This window comes from Chinchilla lanigera, unplaced genomic scaffold, assembly GCF_000276665.1.
Source record: "Chinchilla lanigera isolate Chin_1 unplaced genomic scaffold, ChiLan1.0 scaffold00038, whole genome shotgun sequence".
Classification (NCBI taxonomy): domain Eukaryota; kingdom Metazoa; phylum Chordata; class Mammalia; order Rodentia; family Chinchillidae; genus Chinchilla; species Chinchilla lanigera.
In genome coordinates this window covers 14276649-14295588 of record NW_004955439.1, presented here as the reverse complement: position 1 = coordinate 14295588, position 18940 = coordinate 14276649, and the positions used below count along the sequence as shown (strand labels likewise).

The window sequence follows — 18940 nt, the reverse complement described above, 5'->3', positions numbered from 1 at the left end:
ATCCCCGGGAGGTTTGAAGGTCCATAAAAGCCGCACATTGAACCACCTGTCTCAGTGTGCTGCTTAGTGGTAAAGTGCTTGCCCAGCATGCACAAGGCCCCAGCGTTGCAAAAACAAACAAGCAAATAAAATAATTGCAGTCAAGGACTCCCAGAGAAAAGTACTCATTTGGGGGAAGCTGGAAGAGATGTGAAATGTATGGAGATTTTGTTAAGAGTGCCATGAGCCTTTTTGATTTTGGAAGAAAATTATTTAGAATGACAGTGACCTTAATCTGCTCTATCCAATGTAGTTCCAAGATCTTTGGTGCAATGTAACAGTTAATCTCAGAGTTGGACTTTCAGGTCTCCTACCTTCGGTATCACTGTTCTGGTGAGAATCAGATGTCAATCTGAACATTTTCATAAATCCATTCTATCAGAACTCATCTGTCTGACTTGAGGTAAAACAGAAAAGTTTGAGTGAAGGTTAATTAGATCAGAACCTCTGTGCTGGATCAGAGGTTAGATCAGAACCTGTGGGCATTGTGTCACCTGTAATCTCAGCATTTGGGAAGCTAAAACAGAATCGCCATGTGTTCCAGGCCAGCTTGGGCTACAGAGTGAGTTCAGTGTCAGCCTGAACTACGTAATAAGACCCTGTCTCCATCAGTCAATCAGAACCTCTGAGGTGAGGAGTATAGATTTTGGACAGTCCCTAAGTGATTCTCACCTGGGCTTGGGCAGAGCACCCTGTATGATGCACCTAACAATCGTGGGTTAGGTTGACCTGTACCTTTAGGGTAAAGAAAACTGTATGGCTGAGAATATAAGTTTATAGCACAAACTAATCTCAAATATTCTTCCATTGTTGCCAGTCTTCTTGTTGATGTTTTGGGCTAAACAAAATGACTAGAAGAAAATTTGAATATATTGTTAAGTCTTGTGTTCTGTGAAATTAACTATTGTCAAATAATCACAGATGTGGGACTAGTCAGCCTCACCACAGGCAGCTCACAGAGAATATGAGAGCCCCACAAACCCTTGGGTAGCAAGTATAAACATGTACGGTTATCATCTAACTATAACTGTAGCCAGCAATGCTAGCAATTGTCTGTACATATAATGAGGAAAAATTTTAAGAACATTGAAAGAAAATATATAAGCGCTTATATCAAAATTATATTATGACAGGCCCAACTTTATGAAGGTCAAGTTACATCAGGAGACTCTAAGACTGCACTGAAAGTTAATGAGAAGTGTGAGTTTAGGAGGGACTTGCTAGGTTAGAACCCTGGTAAACTGTGAGCTGGCCAAGGGTGTGAGCAACTGTTCGCAGTGGAAGATGTCAAATGACATAATGTAGGTACTGATGAGATGTATGTTGTATTGTGAATGTAAGGATAATTTTATCCAGTACTCTATATAGCAAAGTAGCTATGCAGTGAATGGATTATGTAAACAATAGTCATAGTTGAATGAAAATCTAATTTACAAAGAGTGCTTACAGAGGAACACAGAATGAAGTGCACTGAAGTTTTACATCCAATTCACAATTTCTCCCAGTATCAGTTTAAGACCCTATTCCTTGTCTGTGTTTTGCCACACTGAGACATTTGAATTTCAGGTACAATATAGCGGGAAGAGCTACACCATATTGGGACCAGGGCTACCATCAGACGCCCACAGCGACTTGGGACTTATCCCCAGAGCGGTTGAGGAGCTCTTCAGGTAACTCTGATGCTGGTGATGACAGGCAGGTGCTGTGCAGGAACTGGAGGGACCATGGGAGTCATGTAGAAAGCCATACCTGGACAGGTCCACTTATCGATGACATTTAATACCCCAACAAGCCCTTGGACATTATTGCCATGAATGACACAAGTTCTTACCATGAATGTATGCTGGAAGTCTATTATTAGGATGAACTTTATTGGAAGAGACTCCAAGTTAATTACCAGTGCAAAGGTTTTGTTCTAGAGCAGGAGGAAAGTGTAGAAAGGCCTATTGTCTTTTCCTGCCAGGCCACAGAGCAGACTTATCTTCCCTTCTTGGCCCTTCCAGCAAATTTGTCCCATAAAAGGTCCTCTGTTCCATTAACATATTCCCAGAGGAGACCCACTGCCATGGTCTCAATTTCACTAACACAATTATTCTTAGAAGAAATGAAAAAAGCAATTGAGATTGGCAGGAGGGCCTGGAATGATACTGGACCTCCTGACCCACTGCTTTGCTTGGTTACTAGCCTCAGCCTTTTGGTGGTCATCTTCCTGTTTGCACACTGTTTTGAACAAGCCTGGGCTCACTCTGAGGTTGGACTGCATATTCCCCACCAAACCACTGGCTGTCAGCAGCAGACTCAACTGCAGCCAGTGTCATGGTGCTCCCACACCTGACCTTCAGTTTCTCTCTCTGTTTCCTTGCATAGATAGCCCTTTTGTGTCCTAAAACCAGGGCCAGAGCATGATGCAGGAGCTCCCACCAAGCCTAATATTTTGGTGCCTCTTCAGGCCAGTAGTATTTAAATGTTTGTATACATAAATAGATGTGCTTATCAATTTACATGTATAGACCACATCTTGGGGTCTGAGCATCCTAAGACACTATGATGCATGGGTGTGTCATAGAAGGGTTTATCAGAGTTACACTGGAGTTCACAGGTCACTGTTGCCCAGGGACTGTGTCTCTGCCAGGCTTGGTCCACTTGGCCAGAAGGTCACTGGCTATAGGTGAGAATATGGCAGAACTGTGGTGGCAGTGGCATCATCTCAGAAGAGGGACATTGGCGTGGGAGTTGGGAGGACATGTGCAGGGGGTTCCTGGGGCCCAGACCACCCTCTGCTCTCCCTTGGCCCTCATGGTAGCTGGATTCTATTCACCTCTCATTCCCCGCTAGCTTACCCATTCATTTATCCACCGCTAAAAAGAACCTGCTTGGGGCAGCCTCTTAGCATCTGTGCTGATCATGTCAACAGTGTTTGAACTCATAAGACAGCACAGATGGTACAATCAATAGATGGGAATAAACCTAAATAGACCTTTCTGAAAAGAACACATACAAACAGCCAACAGGCATATAAAAATATTCAGTGTGTTGGTTTGGGGGTTTTACCAGGAGAATAATATAATACAGGACACATAGTTTATAAGATTTATAATAGTCACCGAAAGAATCATCTACAAAGAGTGCAGGAAATCTGTCCACACACTAAAGACCAAAGTATCCAGCTGAGGACCTGGATCCCATGGCAATGTCCTTTATGAGTTCAACCCATAACAGTGCCTCCCATGAGTCCGGCTGGAGGCCCAGAGCACATGACAATGTCTCATGCAGGCCTGTTTCACAGATCTGCGCTGGGAAGGTCCAAGGTCAGTGGTGGAAGCTAGAAAGTCTGTGCCAGCAGGATGAAGGATCTGTGCTAGCAGGCTGAGGGGTCTAAACTGGAGCCAGGAAGTGACACTCAAAGAACCAGAGCTCCTCTGAAAAGTACCACAGCCATCCTCAGCAGCCGTGAGGTCCCAAGCTCCTCAGATGATCAGGAAAGCTGAGTTCCCATTAGGAAAGCTAACGCAATAAGCTTCTCCAGGAGAAGAAGCAGTGCACCATTTTCTCCTCTGGAGCCAGAAAGCGATGCCCAAGGTGAGGACCAGAGCTCCCCCAAAGTGAACTTAAGCCATTTTCAGTGTCAACAACGTCCCAAGCTCCTCAGATGGTGAAAACAGCAGAGTTTATCAGGAAAGCTAGCATGACCAGCTCCTCCAAGAGAACCAACAGCTCCTTATAGCTTCTAACAGCACCCAATAGCTTCTAATGGCACCCAATAGCCTCTTTCCTTCTTCTCCAGGTCTGCCTCTTATGCTGCTGGCAACAGTCTCCAGGTGGGACTCCCATACCCAGCACCACGCTGATTCAGTTCAGCTGGGTATTACAAACTGACCACCAGTTGTCTATCCACCACACTCAACATCACTAATCATCAGGAAAATACAAATCAGAACTACAGTGAGATCTTACCTAACTCCAACCAGTAAGAATGGCTGTTATGTAAAATATTGAAGATAATTGCTGGCAAGGATGCAGAGAAATGGGAATGCTTGCACAAGCTTGGTGAGAGTGTAAAGTAGTGTAGCCATTATGGAAAACAGTGTGATGATTCTTTAGAAAAATTAAAAATAGGACTATCACACAGTTCAGCAAACCCACTCCAGGGTACAGAGCCAAAGGGAATGAAAGCAGTGTGTTGAGGACACATATCTGCGCTCTCACGTTTATGTGGCACCATTCTCAAGAGCCAAGAAATAGAACCATCTTGTGTTCACCTACCAATGAATAGGTAAAGCAGTGTTGTAGATATGCACCATGGAATACTGTTCAGCCATAGAAAGGAAGGAAATCTGTCATCTGTGACAGCATGGATGGAACCTGAGAACATTATGCTAAGTGGGGTGAGCCAGGCACAGAGAGAGGAGTACCGAATGACCTCACTCATATGTAGGATCAAGAGAATTGCTCTCAGTCACAGAGAGTAGAACGGTGGTTTTCTGAGGACCAAGGAGCACACAGGGAAGAGGGCAGGGGAAAGGCTTCTCGGGGGGTACAAAGTTACAGGAAAATGCAGGAAAAGTTCGGCTGGGCAACTGCTGCACCACAGGGTGAGTAGAGAGAACAACATCCTGTGTATTTCAAAGCCTAGAAGAAAGGAGTTTGAATGTTTTTACCATAAAGAATGGTAAATCTATTTCTGAGGAAATAGATTCATTAATTTACCCTGATGCCAACATTACGCAGTGTATACATGTATTGAGAAATCACACAGCACCCCATAAATATGGACTACTTTTATCTTTTTATGTAGAAGTTAAAGATAAATTCAATAATTAAAATAATTGACTAATAATTTCTCTTAATGCTAAGCAAACTTTTAAGGCTCTAAAACAGGGGGTTTGGGTGACAGGAAGGTAAGACTGGAAGGTGGGAGCCAGGAGGGGTGATGGGGGGCAGGGACCCTTGCTGTTTGCTTCTTAGCCTCTGCTGGCTGAGTTCTGAGGTCCAGTGTTCAACCTCGATCCAAGGCAGGGCGACTGCAACATTTCTCTGAGTTTTTCTTCATGGATCCCACAGTGGGCAGTGTGAGGTTACTGGGCTGGCTCTGTCTGCAGTGGGGTTTACACACAGGTTACAGTGACACAGAGCAGACATTTACACACAGTAGGTCGTGCTCTGATTCTGGAGCTCAGGGAGCATGGGGAAGAGCTGCTGGGGATGTGGGCTTCTGTGGAGATGAGTTCAGAAGACGTCTGGGCTGTGAGAACTATCTAGAGATGGGATTCTCAGCATCACCAAGCAGAGGATCCCATTACTGGTAACTATTTACATCACCCCACTTTCACAGAGGGTATAAGTCATCCTTTAAATGATTTTAGTCATGGGGCATGCAGTGATAGCCTGCCATGTCTTAGGTCTTCTGTAAGAGTAGTGATTTGGAGCATCAGAGTTCAAGAGGAAGAATTCTGAGCCTCTCTTCTTCCAGCTGAGACCGAGGCCAGACCCAGCTTCCCCCAGCCTCTGTTCCTCTACAAGAATGAGAAAGTCCAAACATGCAGTCATTCCTCATTGCCAGACAGGCTCTGGAAAGGAACATGTTTAGCCAGATGCGTGGGTGAGTTTGGGTGTGCCCAGGTTAAAATGCAAGCAGTCTGTCTGCCCAAAATGTGAAACCACATGAGGCACAGATATCAGAGAATGCTTATCTGAGCCTTTATCCTAAAACACATTCCTTTGAGATGGCTGGCATTACCAAATGTAGGCTTTGCTAATGAAGGTGTCCCTGCCATTATAAATAAAATAAAACCCCATCCTTGGAGTTCTTCCCACTTCCCATCTCTCCTGGTTGCTGACACTCTATCCTCCGAGACTGATCTCCCTATTATCCTTATCAACTAAAGTGTACAATATGTTTGTGTATAAAAGCACTATCAAAAGGCATGAGAAATACAGAAATGCATGTGAGAAATCTTTCACTTTTAAAATGTCTAGGAGGAGACAGACCAGTCATCATGATCCAGTAGGATGTGTGCAGGAATAGATGGACCAACGCGGCCCAGGAGAGACTGGAAACTCTACTGAGGCCCAGTGCCCTCTGCTGGACACTGGCCATTAGAGCCTCCTGGGAGCCTCATGGTTTTTGTCATCTGGTTGATCACACTGTGCTGCCTTTGCCCCTTTACATGCTCATCTCACCTACTAGATGCTTTGCTTCTAAAAGGCTGAGAGTGAAGACTAGTTCCCAATGTTGTGCATAGAATCCAGCCATCAACTCAGTGAGTATGGTGGAAAATCTTTTAAATGAACTCTTGGGTATTCTGTAGATAAGAAACATCTAATTCAAGGTTTGCGACGCTCAGAGACTCATCCTCTCACAGAAAGGAAAGGGCAGATGCGGAGGCCACACTTCTGTACCTCTCTTACACTCTCCCACCTGAAGGGGAAAGCGGAATGTGAAATCTAGCTTAGCTGAGTTTGGTTTTCACTTCTCAGTCCTCTTCACACAGTCTTAGCAAAATGCAGTGCCCAAAACAACCCAGACCTTCACACTTACTTGAGAATTTCACCTGCTTTTTCTTTTAGGTAAGTCTGTTGTTTTTATATTGCTTATTATTTGACAATACTAAGTACTTATTTTATTCATAACTCTCTCTAGATCTGGATAAAAACTTCAGTCTAGCAAAGCTTAAAGGGGAAACATCCTGGCTAGACTTTTCCTACAGTACAAATAATGTCCAGCCACTGGAGGGTCCTGACCAGAGCTCAGAATATCTCTATGAGCAAGAGCAGTGCAAGTTAAGATGAGTTGATTTCACTGTGCAAGAGAGAGGAAGCGACAGTCTCTGCAGCATCTCTGGCCTTTGCTTCTGCAACAGCTCCCTTGGGTGGAGTTTTGTCAGAGGTGTGGTGCTGGGAGCTGGATAAGAGGAAGGAAGCTGCATGCTCATGGTCCCCTCTTCCTTGTGGATGATGGTGTTTTTCCCTCTAAGTATGTTGTGTTCTTATTTTTAAATTTCTCTACAGTCAGCACATAGTGCTTCAAAAGATAAAACAGAATAAGATATGTGGTTTTGCAAGAGCCTACAAGGGGTTTTAGGAGGTCACAGGAAGATCTTGGTTGGGAGATACAAGTTGCACCAATGTAAAGGAAGGACCCAGTCTTTGCTAACACAGCATACAGCACACAGCAACAAACCCCATTCCTGGCAGGTGCTGTGGGTCCTAGGGTCCTGGCACCCTCGCTCTGGGTTATGTGCATGGCAAGGCTAGGATGTGTGGCTTCTGATCAAGGCTGCGCACTCCACCCTCCTCACCTGGACAAAGCAGAGGCAATTGGTCTAAATAGAACCCCAGTCAAGTAACTTTGTTCACAAGACTGAATTTTAAAAGGATTTTAGAACATAAACAGAATTAAGATGTACCTGTACCCGTTCCCTATGATGAATGTAGTCACTATGGACTATAATAAAACTATTTTTAAAGAAGCAAACTTTAGTATGAAAAATAAAAGGATTTTAAATTGATTCTCTTACTCTCAAGTGACCTCGATGTTAGTAGATCCACTTATGGACTACAGGAGTTTTGACCCAGGGCTGTGTCACCTAACTTTGGGAGCCTTTTGGAAGGTCTTTCGGAGGGCTCACTGGACTTCTCAGATGGTTTAGTTCTTCTGTGTGTGTTTCCCTAGGCTTATTTCAGGAAACCCATCAGAAAGCCCAAAAGTGGATGTTTCCATAGTGGAAATTTATAACAACAACATTTTTGATCTTCTGGCCAAAGACAATTCCACAGTGGTGTCTGGGTCAAGCGTGAGGTGGTAACAACCGGGATGGATGGACAGAGGTCCCCCTGCTGACCTGCGGGTGAGTGGGGGAGGGACCTTGCTGCAAAGGTTCGGTGCAGTGGCTTTCCAGGAGGGGCCCGCCAGCTGCCAGGTCAGGGCTGTGGAGCCGTGAAACCGCTGATCACAGGTTTTTAGGGTTTAGTGTGTGTTGCATAATTTTCAACTTATTTTAAGAATTATATTTTTAATGGTAACTATGTAGCAATGACAGGCATGTTAATTGCCTGGAATATGTTTATCACAAACTTACAGAGTTTTTATGTCAATGATATCTTAATCAACTGTTAAGAAAATAAAGGAAATCCAAACAATAATCAGTTGCTTCAGAAACAAACCAGAAGTCACTTCCTTCTAGCATAAGTCATTCTCTTTCTCGTTATGCCCTGTGAGTGGCCATTTGTACTAGGTCAGTTCAAGTGCAGAAAAGAAACCCACTCACCAAGAAACGCTTCGTGGGGCTGCAGGGTCTAAGGTATATGGAGGGACCAGAGTATAGCACATGAAAAAAATAAAAATTAGAATCTAAAAACTAAACAAAAGTGTCTTAAAAAATCTTTATAAGAGTCTGTGGGATGGGTGTCACTCCACGCTGCTGATGGGGAAGCAGCTTAGAGAAGGGAGATCACTGCCCACATCCGTCCATCATGGACAAGTGTATTTATTTAGACATGTAAATGATACCATCTTGCAAAAGTGAGAATCCTCACATTACCCAGACAACCTTCTTCAGGTTACATATTTTTTAAGCCATACGTGTGCCAGGACACACCTGACTGGCACCCAGAGGAATTTTTACGTCTCTCGTCTGCCTGGAGTCTAACTGCCTATGCTGGGATTCAAGGACAGCAAAGGAAAGGCCTGCAAGCTACTTTTAATATTTCAAAAGCTCAATGGAAGCTGTCTTAGTCACTTTCCTTATCGCTGGGACAAAATGCCCAACACCCAAAACTTAAAGAAGAGGTTTCTCTTCAGCTCTTTCTTAGAATTGCATGGCCAGCAGCAAAGGGGAAGGGTGTGGTGGAAGCAAGCTGTTCACCTCACGGCAGCCTGGAAGCAGCACATGAAGGCAAGAAGATGGGGAGGGGAGCCCCATTTCCCAACACCAAGCCAGCTATAGCACCATAATCCAATCGCAGTCCACAAGCCCTGCGTCTGAGCACGAGAGGCTTTGTGGGGGATGGGGAGCCTAGACAGCATAACAGAAACCATACGCTTGACTGTGATCTATCTACAGAAAGTAACCAGAATTCGAGCCTTAGACAGTGGACCATGATGAGCATGGCCTCTGCTGATCAAAAGCTGTGACCAGAAGCTCATCTCATCAAAAGAAGGGAGAAAATGGCTTAAAGTGATATTTCACAAGTTTGATTTGATAGAGAAAATATTTCAAAACCTTGACCATGAGAGCACAACGAGAAAAGGAATGACTTAGGCTAGAAAGTAGTGACTTCTGGTTTGTTTCTGAAGCTATTGATTATTCCAGAGTGAGCACTGGAGACACCAAAGGTCAGTTAGGCCTCAGAAAGCAAAAAGTTTTATTTCTGATGTTTTGTTTTGCCTACAGTTGGCTTTGTCTCCTTTCTGGAAGTCAGTGTACCTGATTTCATTGAGAGGCATCTGTTAACAGAGAGGTGTTCAATTGGCCTGTGGCTAAGCCGCTGGCCCTTGGTGATCAGCCTTGGAGGTGTGTATGCCCTGCCTTTTGGGGTACCCTTTAAAACATGTCTTCTCAGGGCCATCACCAGTGTGCTGGAGTTCATGGAGCTTCTCCACCAAGGCCTGCAGCTCAGGGCGAGGAACCCTACCCCCGTGCATGTGGAGTCTTCCCGATCTCACCTAATCATAACGGTGACTCTGACCACAGCCACCTCCCTGGCAGCGTCGGTGAGTTGCCATTTGTACTGGGTCAGTTCAAGTGCAGAAAAGAAACCCACTCACCAAGAAACGCTTTGTGGGGCTGCAGTGTCTAAGGCATATGGAGGGACCAGAGTATAGGAATTGCAGCCACATCATCTGACGATCTGGCCCCCAAAGTCAGGAGGCTGTGAGATCCCAGGCTGGGAAGAGAAAGTGAGGAAGGAAAGCTTTTTGCTGGGTTAAAAGGAAAACAGGGTGTACTTATGCCTTGAAGCACAACACACCTGTTGTGGATGGAACTCGGTGTAATTTCAGTTTAAAATGGGAGTTACAGACTATACCGTAGAGAAAATAATTGCAGCTATCCGAGAAAAACAAGGTCTGTGTCACACAAGCCTGCAAGGCCTAGAGCAGTGGTCCTCAGACTCTGGCTCCACAGATCACCCCCTGGGCCTGCGCCTGTGTGGCCTGCAGCACACTCTCCAGGAGGCACATTTGGCAGCCCAGGGGAGCCCAGGGGCTGTTTCTGCAAGTTCATGGTTCCAGGCACCTTGCCACAGAGCCAGGCTGGGCCGTGGCTTCACGCTGTGTAACACAGAAGCCCTAGGCCAAGTGGGCCACGCAGTGAAGGCTGCTTCTCCCTCGTCAAGGCCAGTGTAGGCGGACATGCTCCATCTTGTCTCAGTGACACTTGATCCCCTGTGTCCTCTGTGGCTGCCCAGCCCAGGGAAGGGGCAGGTGAGGCAGCACACTCACCCTGGTGGCCACCAGCCCGTCTAGCGCTCACCACAGCCAGTCGCAGGACTGGGCCTACTGCGGGGCTGGGGCAGTTCCAGGCACAGCGCACCAGCTGCGTCTACCTGACGCGTGCAGGAGACAAACACCATGGGAAGGACAGAGGCTTTTTGTTCCTCTTTTTAATGCACATGTCCTATTTGGCACAGTGAGTACATATTTTTTTAGGCTGAAAAAAATCTTTTCAAGAAGTTACTTTTGGAGTACTGGCTGGCAGAACTGGCACACACTTCAAAATGAAGTGTCATTTGTAGGGTTTTGTGAAAGCTGAGTTGATAGGAATGGTGGGGTTTATTTCCAGATGGATTTTCTGTCTGGGGTTTTGTTAAACTCATCACCAGGCTTTCTAAGAAGCATTGCATTTTCTTGGGACCAATGAGGGAGGCATTAGTTCGGCTTTGCACAGTGACTTCCCTTCCTGCCTCCTCCTCACGTCTCCCTCCAGAGAAGCCACCCACTGTCCCTCTGCTCCCTCCTGTCTCACTGATGGGACATGAGGGTGGAGTTTCAGAAGCTCTTCAGCACCAAGGCGTGGCTGAGCAAAGCTTGGTGACTTTGCCTCCTGCTGTCATTCCCCTTGCCCAGACCGGCGGCCTGGTCAGACTCTCCCTGGGGAGCGCACAGGAGCAGGTAAGAGGTGGAGCTCAGCTCACAGGCTTCGCCTCCCGGGCCCGTCCCTGTGGACCCTGGAGGCCGTAGGAAGCAAGTGCGGCCCAGGCTGCAGTTGGTGGACTTGGCCGGCAGTGAGTGTGCAGGTGAGCAGGGACAGGAGGTTTGCCTGGGTGGACACAGCACAGCAGTATCCCTGCTCTGGGGATGCTGACAAAGCCTGACTCTATGCAGGTGTCTGGGGAGCTCTGAGCATGGCATATCCTCTATGCAGGGGACACTGAAGCCCTGTACATCCCCATGGGTGGTATGATCTCACCACTACAGCCCAGAACATGCCTACCGCACCCTGACACCCACACACATACACCAGGGCACTCTGTGATCAGAGGAGCTCAGAATTTCCAGCAAAAGCTCAGCACTGCTTCTTAGAGGAGGATGAGAGCACGGCGGAGCTCGTTTTGATGGCTCCGGCCTGCTGTCTCCTCTTTGAACACCCCGGGGCATGCTTCTCCTGAGAACCTGCACTGCTTTCTTTGGCTCATGTTGTGAGCGTGTGGTGACTCTACCTGGTGTCTGATCCTTCCAGGTGTGTCTGGGGTGACAGGCTTGGCGCTGAGGGAGACCTCATTCATCAACCGCAGTCTCACGGCCCTGGCAGACATCTTGGGCGCCTTGTCAGAGCACCGGGGCCACATCCCATACTGGAACAGCAAGCTTACCCACTTGCTGCAGGACTCCATCGGTTCGTCCTCCCGTAGTCTTTGGGGCCCCAAGTGCGGGGCCCCTCCTGGTGAGTCCTGGCTTTACCAGGCGTGTGTGACCCAGCTCGGTATCTCCAGCATTGCTGTTAACAACCACAGGGGGCCTGCTGCACCCTCTCACACGCATGGGTTGGTTCCTGTGGTAGAGGTGCACACTGGCCACTCCAGCCAGCCGGCTGTCTCTCAGGGGCAGTCCTAGGACGTGGCAGCTGGCTGAGGAACACTCACCCATTGGATATCTAAGCTATGGGAAGGGCAACTTGGCTTAGTGAGGTGGGACCTAGGGACCTGCAGTCCTCAGGGCCTGGATCTGCTGGCTCTGGGACATGGTTTCTGCTGCAGACGGACTTTCTGCCAGACAGCTGCTCAGCTCAGACAGGCGTTCAGGGTTTGGGCACTGTTCGATGCTGCTTTTCACCAAATTATCTTCATCTCGCATCTTGTTCTTTTTTTTAAGGAGGTGATACAAAGTTACTAGTGATTCTGTGCGTGTTCCCTGGGCAGAAGCACGTGGTGGAGACACTGCAGAGCCTTGGCTTTGGGACTAGAGCGCAGCAGGTCAAGCGAGGATGGGTCAGGAAAAAGCCTCCTCACTCCCAGGTCAAGGAGTTGTGCCTGGGCTCAGCCTAGGAATGAGTTCTCCTCCCTGAATACGTGCTCCTTGTGCCTGCTGTACGAAGGGTGTGCCTGAGAAATAAACGTTTTGTTCAGACTCACTGAGTCTGGTTTTGTTCTCGGGACCTGCAGGTCACTAAACCAGAAGGTGGGGGCGGAGGCAACCTGTCAGAGGGGCCCCTTCCCAAATGGGCATGTGGGCCCTGCAAGGAGCTGCTCGCTCTGCGCAGGCAGTGGGGGTGAGATTCACCATTAAGCCCAGCTGCACGCCTGTCACCTCGTCAGACACGAACCAGGCAAAAGTCCTGGGATCTCTGCACATGTTCTGGAACCAGACAGACATGGGCTCTGCCTCCTCCTGCTGTGTCCCCACGGGGTTAGAGCCCTGCCCACACCTGTGAGATGGGGTCAAGGTTGGCGGGTCAGCAACCATACAGGACAGACAGGAGAAGGCAGTGGTGGAGCCCTCTCGCCGGAGCCAAGCTGCTTGGCCATTCCCTGCTTCTAGAGCCCTGACAGGCCTCTCCAGCGCCCCAGAGGCCAAGGCCGGGTCTCCAGGGGAATGCATGTGTCAGGGAACTGGGGTCATAAGCACAGACCAGCAGTAACTCAGTTTCTCATTAGCGATCTGTTTTGGCTCTGAAAATGCAGTTGGGAAGCGGATTTCCGAGACAAGCCACAGCCGACTGCTTTGGTGCAGAAGTGGCTTAAATGCCAAGAAGATGTTTCTGACTTCACTGGCTTTTGCTGCACCCACATGTGGCTGAGGGGAGGTGTGAGCTGCCTGGGTCCTGACACATGACTCTGCCTGCCTGGAGTGAGGGGTGAGCATGAGCAGCTGGTGTCCTGGGCCATTAAGAGCTGGCCTTCCTCTGGCTGCCCTCCCTTGGGGTACCAGGCCCTCAGTGCTGGGCCTGGCTCTTTACAGTGATGCCAGGAGTCTGCACACATCCACTGGACACTGAGCAGAGAAGTAATGGGCCTCCTGTTTTCCCTGTCACACAAATGCAGCAATATGCTGCGGCTGTGTCTCCACAGATCATACACCGACCTCCAAGGCGACAGTGTCGGGAAAGTGGAGCCCACGGGAGGACTGATGACTGTATAAAAGAGGCCCGAGAGGTCCCTTGGCCCTCCCACACTGGGAGGTCAGAGCAAGACAGTGTCTCACCAAGCTGGAAATGGACCCTGACCAGGAACCAAGTGAGCCAGCACCCTGACCTTGGAGTCCAGCCTCCAGGTCATGAGGGACACATTTGTTTATAGGCTGCACTGACTGGTCGTTTGCTACGGGAGGAAACTAAGACTGCACAATGGGCATCCAGGGGCCGGTGAGGAGAGGAGAGGGGGATGGGGGAGGGGCTGGGCAGCCAGGGACCACGCACTGTGGCAGGTCATTACACAGAGAGCCACATAAGAGGACAGGCTGTGGGAGGGCAGTCACTCGCCTCAGGACATTCACGACAGGCCAGACATATCTTGTCACAGACTTGTCACCACAGCTGGGAGCAGCCTGGCTTCCAGGCTCGATCCTCCACCCACAGGCTGATGTCCTCACCCCGAACTCGGGGCCTCCTGCCGCTGCTCCCCTTCCCCACGCAGAGAACAAGAGGAACCTTGTCTTTCCCGCAGCTGAGCTACACCCTCGAGACCCTGCCCAAAGACAACACCCATCAAGTCCTGTAGCGAATGGCCAAGGTTTGCTTTGGTTTCCAGGATGGTGCTCACACCCTGCACTAGGGACAGCTCCCTCTTCTGTGTCAGTGCCGCTGCCCCGCCCACAGCTGCCCCCAAACCGTGGAGTCCAGGACCCCGGAGGACAAACCTCTGGGCATCAGGGAAATCACAGTGGTCCTGGTCACTCTGTGAGGGTGATGTCCAGTTTCTGCTGCATGGCCCAAACCCTTGTGTTGTCCCACCCTGTGTGTCTTTGATGACAGCAGCAAGGACAGTGATGGGAGGAGCCATGCCCTTGTCAGCAGGAGTCCAGCAGGTCACACTGGTACAGACTTTAGGGCTGCCCAAGGTGGGGACTTCGGGCCAAAAGCCTCTGAGGAGCTGGAGAACCTACCAGCAGTGGGCGTCAGGGCAGGTGAGGAGCTGAGAAGGGTCCCTATCCACAGCCTTTCCCTGGCACCTGGGGACCTCCATCCCCACTTGGGGGCAGTGAGCAGCATGTGTAGGGGTATTGGACACATGTCCCTGAAAGTCAGCCTCTCTGCAATCAAGGCTCTGAGTTCAGAGTCCCCATTTTTAGCCCAATTTTGAGGCCTGAAAATCTCACAGAATTTTCCAGGGGAGCCTCTTTCAGGAAAAAAAAAATCAAGATTGTGAATTCCAAAGTGTGTTTGAAGATAGACATAGAAACATTTTAAAACCATCAAACCCTACCTTTTAAAACGCTAGCAAATAACTCAGACAATCACAAAATTCAGTGACAGTATTCATTAATTGTCTGTGACTGATAAACAGTGAATTAATCTACGGCATATTTTTCCTGTGTTTCTCAGCGGGGCCTTTGTTGGTCACTCTTCATGTGATTTGTGAAATACCCAGCTGTCCTCCGCATGGCTGATGACGTCTGTTTCTGGTGTGGTAGTTGGAAGGCGTCTTTCCTGCACATCCTATGGTAGCCACGAGGATGGTTAGGATGGGAAACTCAAGCTGGGTCTGGGTCTCTTGCTGTCTGCTTCCACCCATTCATGCTCTGGCTCCGGGGGACACATCCACGTCACAGTGTGACCTCTGTCCTTTGCTATCCATTTCAGGAACCTGCTGCCTCTTCCATGACTGATGCTGAGCCCCGTGACCTTCTCCCTCTAGTGTCAAAACCTTCTTCAGCTCAGCGCCATCCCCCCCCCCACAGCCCCACAGCCACGGTGTCACAGGTGCTGCAGTGCTGGCCGTGACCAGGAGAGGGCCAGGCCAGCTGGGAGGAATGGCATCCCAGCCTCCCACCGCTGAGGAGCTTTACTTCTGGACATTTTACAAAGCCACGCAGCCACATTAGCACAGAGCTTAGCCTCCCTCGGAGTACTGGGACATCTGTCCCTGCCCAAAGCCTGCTGCTTGTCTTGGATAGTGTCTACGGTGAGGCGGAGGCGAGGCTGCCTCCCTAGTCTCCTGACCAGCAGCCAAAGGACGTCTGCTCCCCTCCCAGCCCTGTCCCAGCGTGGAGGGAAAGGACATTCCCTTCCAGAAAGGAAGGGCTGTACCTGGAATTCTTCATCTTTCCAGGAGGGTGCTGCTGTGACCAGGTGCATGGAGGACAGAGACAGAGCTTTGTTTCCCAAGAAGAGGTGTTTGTAAAGTGAAAGTGCGGGTGAAAAATCAGAATACAAGCTGGGATCCATGCTTCCACCAGGGAGGAGGGGAGTGGGATCCCTGCCAAGGCTCCAGAGTGGGTTGGAGTGGGCCTTGCCTTCCTCCACCCTAGCCCAGCAGGTCAGCAGCTGCACTGTCCCCCTGCCCCCCAGATGGCAGCAGGACGACAGCAGGCACACAGATGGCGGGTCCAGCCAAAACACAAACACGTGCACTGGGCAGCTGCAGCAGCAGCAGCAAGTCCCTGGGTGGTCCTTCCACATCTGGACCCCGGGTCTGGCCCAGCCAGAGCACCATGGTGGTCACTCCAGGGTGCAGTGCCGACAACTGTCTCCCACAAAGCCCCTGCCCACTGCTAGGGAGACGAGACAGTGGAAGGAGGCTTTCTTTTCCAGTTCCATGGACTTATGTGTGGCTTGGCCTTGGCCCACTTCCACGCCCAACCCAGGCCTGTGTCGCCTGCCCCATTGTCCCTTATGGGCAGAGGCTGGGAGAAGCTTGGCCTCTAATCTTTGTCCCCACTTACCGTGAAGTAGCTGCAGAGAGATACACCCTGTGGTCAAGGACGCTTGGCCCTCTTCCCCATGTCTGTCCACAGCCCAGAGGAGAGACAGAAACAGCAGTCCCCTGGGCCCAAGTGGCGTCTGGGTCAGCCATGGCCACGGCGCCCCTCATCTGTGGGGATGCAGGGCGTAGGTCTTGACTTCCACATGGACCTGAAGCTGCTGCCCACATGGCAGGGGTTGCCTGGCCTCTGCAGCTCCTGGGTAACAGAAGCCAACTCCCTAGGCACAGCCAAGGCTCCCAGCAGGGTTGACTGGATGTGGGGCTCCCACAGCGCCACAGCAGTGAGCAGACCTCAGGGGGCTCTCACCACCCTGTCCCAGACACAGGAGGGTGACTCAGAGCCGGCGGAGGGGGCTGGATATCCCCGGGCTGTTGGGAGGAAGCGCAGGGTGAGGTGCTGCCTGGCACTCCTTGTTGCCCTTCCAGCCCCTCAGGAGCCCACAGGGGTGAGGGAAGGTGGAGGGAGACGACACTGTGTGTTTGTGCTCAGCCCTCTCTGCCTAACCCTATTCTGCAAGACGGGGACAGCAGGGATGCGAAGCGAGGGGCCAGGCCTGGGCTGCCCACTCTGCCTACCTCTTCCCTGACAGCAGGATAGAGCAGGATCTGCCCCCAGCAGTGCTGGTGACCATGGGTGGCAGCAACAAGCTGGCACTCAGGAAAGATCTACCTGGCACAGGGCCTTGCCCACCCTGGAGCTGCAGAGCCACATATTACTAAGTGCAAGGTGGAGGCAGCCAGGGCAGGATGAGCCTCAGGAGCAGGACAGGCCCAGGGCAAAGGGGGATCTGACTTGGCCGCTGAACAGCCCGGCAGCTGGAAGAAGCAGGAGCAAGGTCTTGTGTGGCCCCACACCCCCCGGAAGCAGCCCATATGCTGCTGCTGGCACAGGCACATGGGCCCTGGCTCCATGCCACGGGGACCCAAGCTGGGGCAGTGAGCAGCACAGGGCTGCTGGTACATGCAGGAAAGTGGTTTACTGGCATGGAGGGGACTCAAAGGTGGGAGCAGTTTCAAGATCAAGGAAGTGCTGGAATGGGCCTCCAAGAACAGAAATCCCCAGGTGCACACACACCTGAATCCCCACGATCGCCACTGGGGGCTGGATATGAGGGAGTAGCCACCTTCAGGGCTTTCCCCTTCCCACGGCACACCCGCCCCTCCCGCCCTGTTCAGTCCATTCTGCCACCTGAGCCATGCCTGCTGACCGTGTGTCCTGTGGCCTCCCAGGACAGACCGCTGGTGTCCAGGAAGGAGTGCCGCTGGAGGGCCAGTAGTTTTCAGAGACCTAGGAACTCACTCACATCTTTTTTTGAGAACCAAGGGACCAACTGGGACCTGGACCAAAGGAGCAGAAAACAATATAGCTGTGGTTGAGATAAATGGAAGAAGAGCTGAAATTGCTCCAAGGCCTACATGGTTCCTACTGCTGTCCTGTAACTTGGTTTTTTTTTTTTTTTTTTTTTTGGTTTTTCTCCGGTACCAGGAACCGAACTCACGACGACCTTGCACTTGCCAGGCAGGGGCTTGCCGCTGAGCTAAATCCCCAGCCCTGTCCTGTAACTTCTGAACATGGTGCCGTTTCCCGGGCATCCCCAAGAGCCCTGTGATCATCACGACAGCATTTTTGGAATGTGGTAGTGTTTAATGGTAAGTCATCTTCACATACTAACTTTGGCCCAAATTACAAAAACTAGAACACAAATTCATTAGAAAGAGAGCTCATGGCTGCAAAGAGGCTGGTGCCTCCTGGGTGAGGCTGCTTTGAGCTCAGGAAGCTTGCTCGAGGCTGGCTGCCCTGCGCCCACACCCAGGTCAACCTTGGGCTCTGCCCACTGTCTGACCACGCCCTCCAGGCCCTTCCATGTCCCACCCAGATTCATCCTCCTAAAACCAGTGGAGGTGTCCTCCTCAGTCTTCCCAGGGGTTCTGTGTGTTTAGGGAGCCTGGGTGTCCACTACCCTATCTGACTCTGGCTTCCTGTTTCTCTCCTCACCAGCTGGCAAGGACCTCTGTGTTCTGTCAGCTGCACCAGCTCCTTTTCTGTGCTGGCAGGACAGGGCCTGTGCCTGCAGCCCATCTCAGTCACCATGGGACACCGGGCCTGCTAATCATGCACCTCGACTTCCAACATCCACCCTATCTCTCCTCCCTCGGCCCGTTTCCAGCCACTGATTTTGGTCTCACTTTACTTTGTGTGTGTTCAAATGATCCCTTTCCCTGGGCCTCCATCAAGATAGCAATGCTGGCCAATCAGAGTGGCCTGTCCCACATTTGGACTGTGCCAGATCCACTTGTTAGGCTTCAGTGAGAGAGATGCACAACAAGGCAAGACAAAGAGCTGCTGTCTGGCCAGGCACTCTGTGGCTTTCACCACTGCTCAGAACTCAATGTATGGGCAGCAGGTGGGCTTCAGACTGGTGTCTGGGGCCTGTGGGCACTGTGTGTGGCTCGTAGATGACCAAGCCTGTGGACCCAGGCCACTTCTGTAGTCCCTTTCCCTGGGAAATTGTACTATTGGGTCTCATCATCTAAAGGGGAT

General features: G+C 50.3%; 1 protein-coding gene across 1 annotated transcript in view; it reads left to right on the top strand.

Annotated features, from left to right (window-relative positions):
- The window catches only part of Kif25 (kinesin family member 25), a 28346-nt gene extending 15742 nt beyond the window's left edge, over positions 1 to 12604 (top strand). The window contains 10 exon segments of the mRNA XM_013517304.1: positions 1606 to 1618; positions 1621 to 1709; positions 7712 to 7840; positions 8274 to 8339; positions 9351 to 9373; positions 9432 to 9751; positions 11105 to 11190; positions 11192 to 11274; positions 11718 to 11873; positions 12350 to 12604. Coding sequence (XP_013372758.1) covers positions 1606 to 1618; positions 1621 to 1709; positions 7712 to 7840; positions 8274 to 8339; positions 9351 to 9373; positions 9432 to 9751; positions 11105 to 11190; positions 11192 to 11274; positions 11718 to 11873; positions 12350 to 12522 — 1138 coding nt within the window. The 3' untranslated portion in view covers positions 12523 to 12604.
- The last annotated feature ends 6336 nt before the right edge of the window (positions 12605 to 18940 follow it).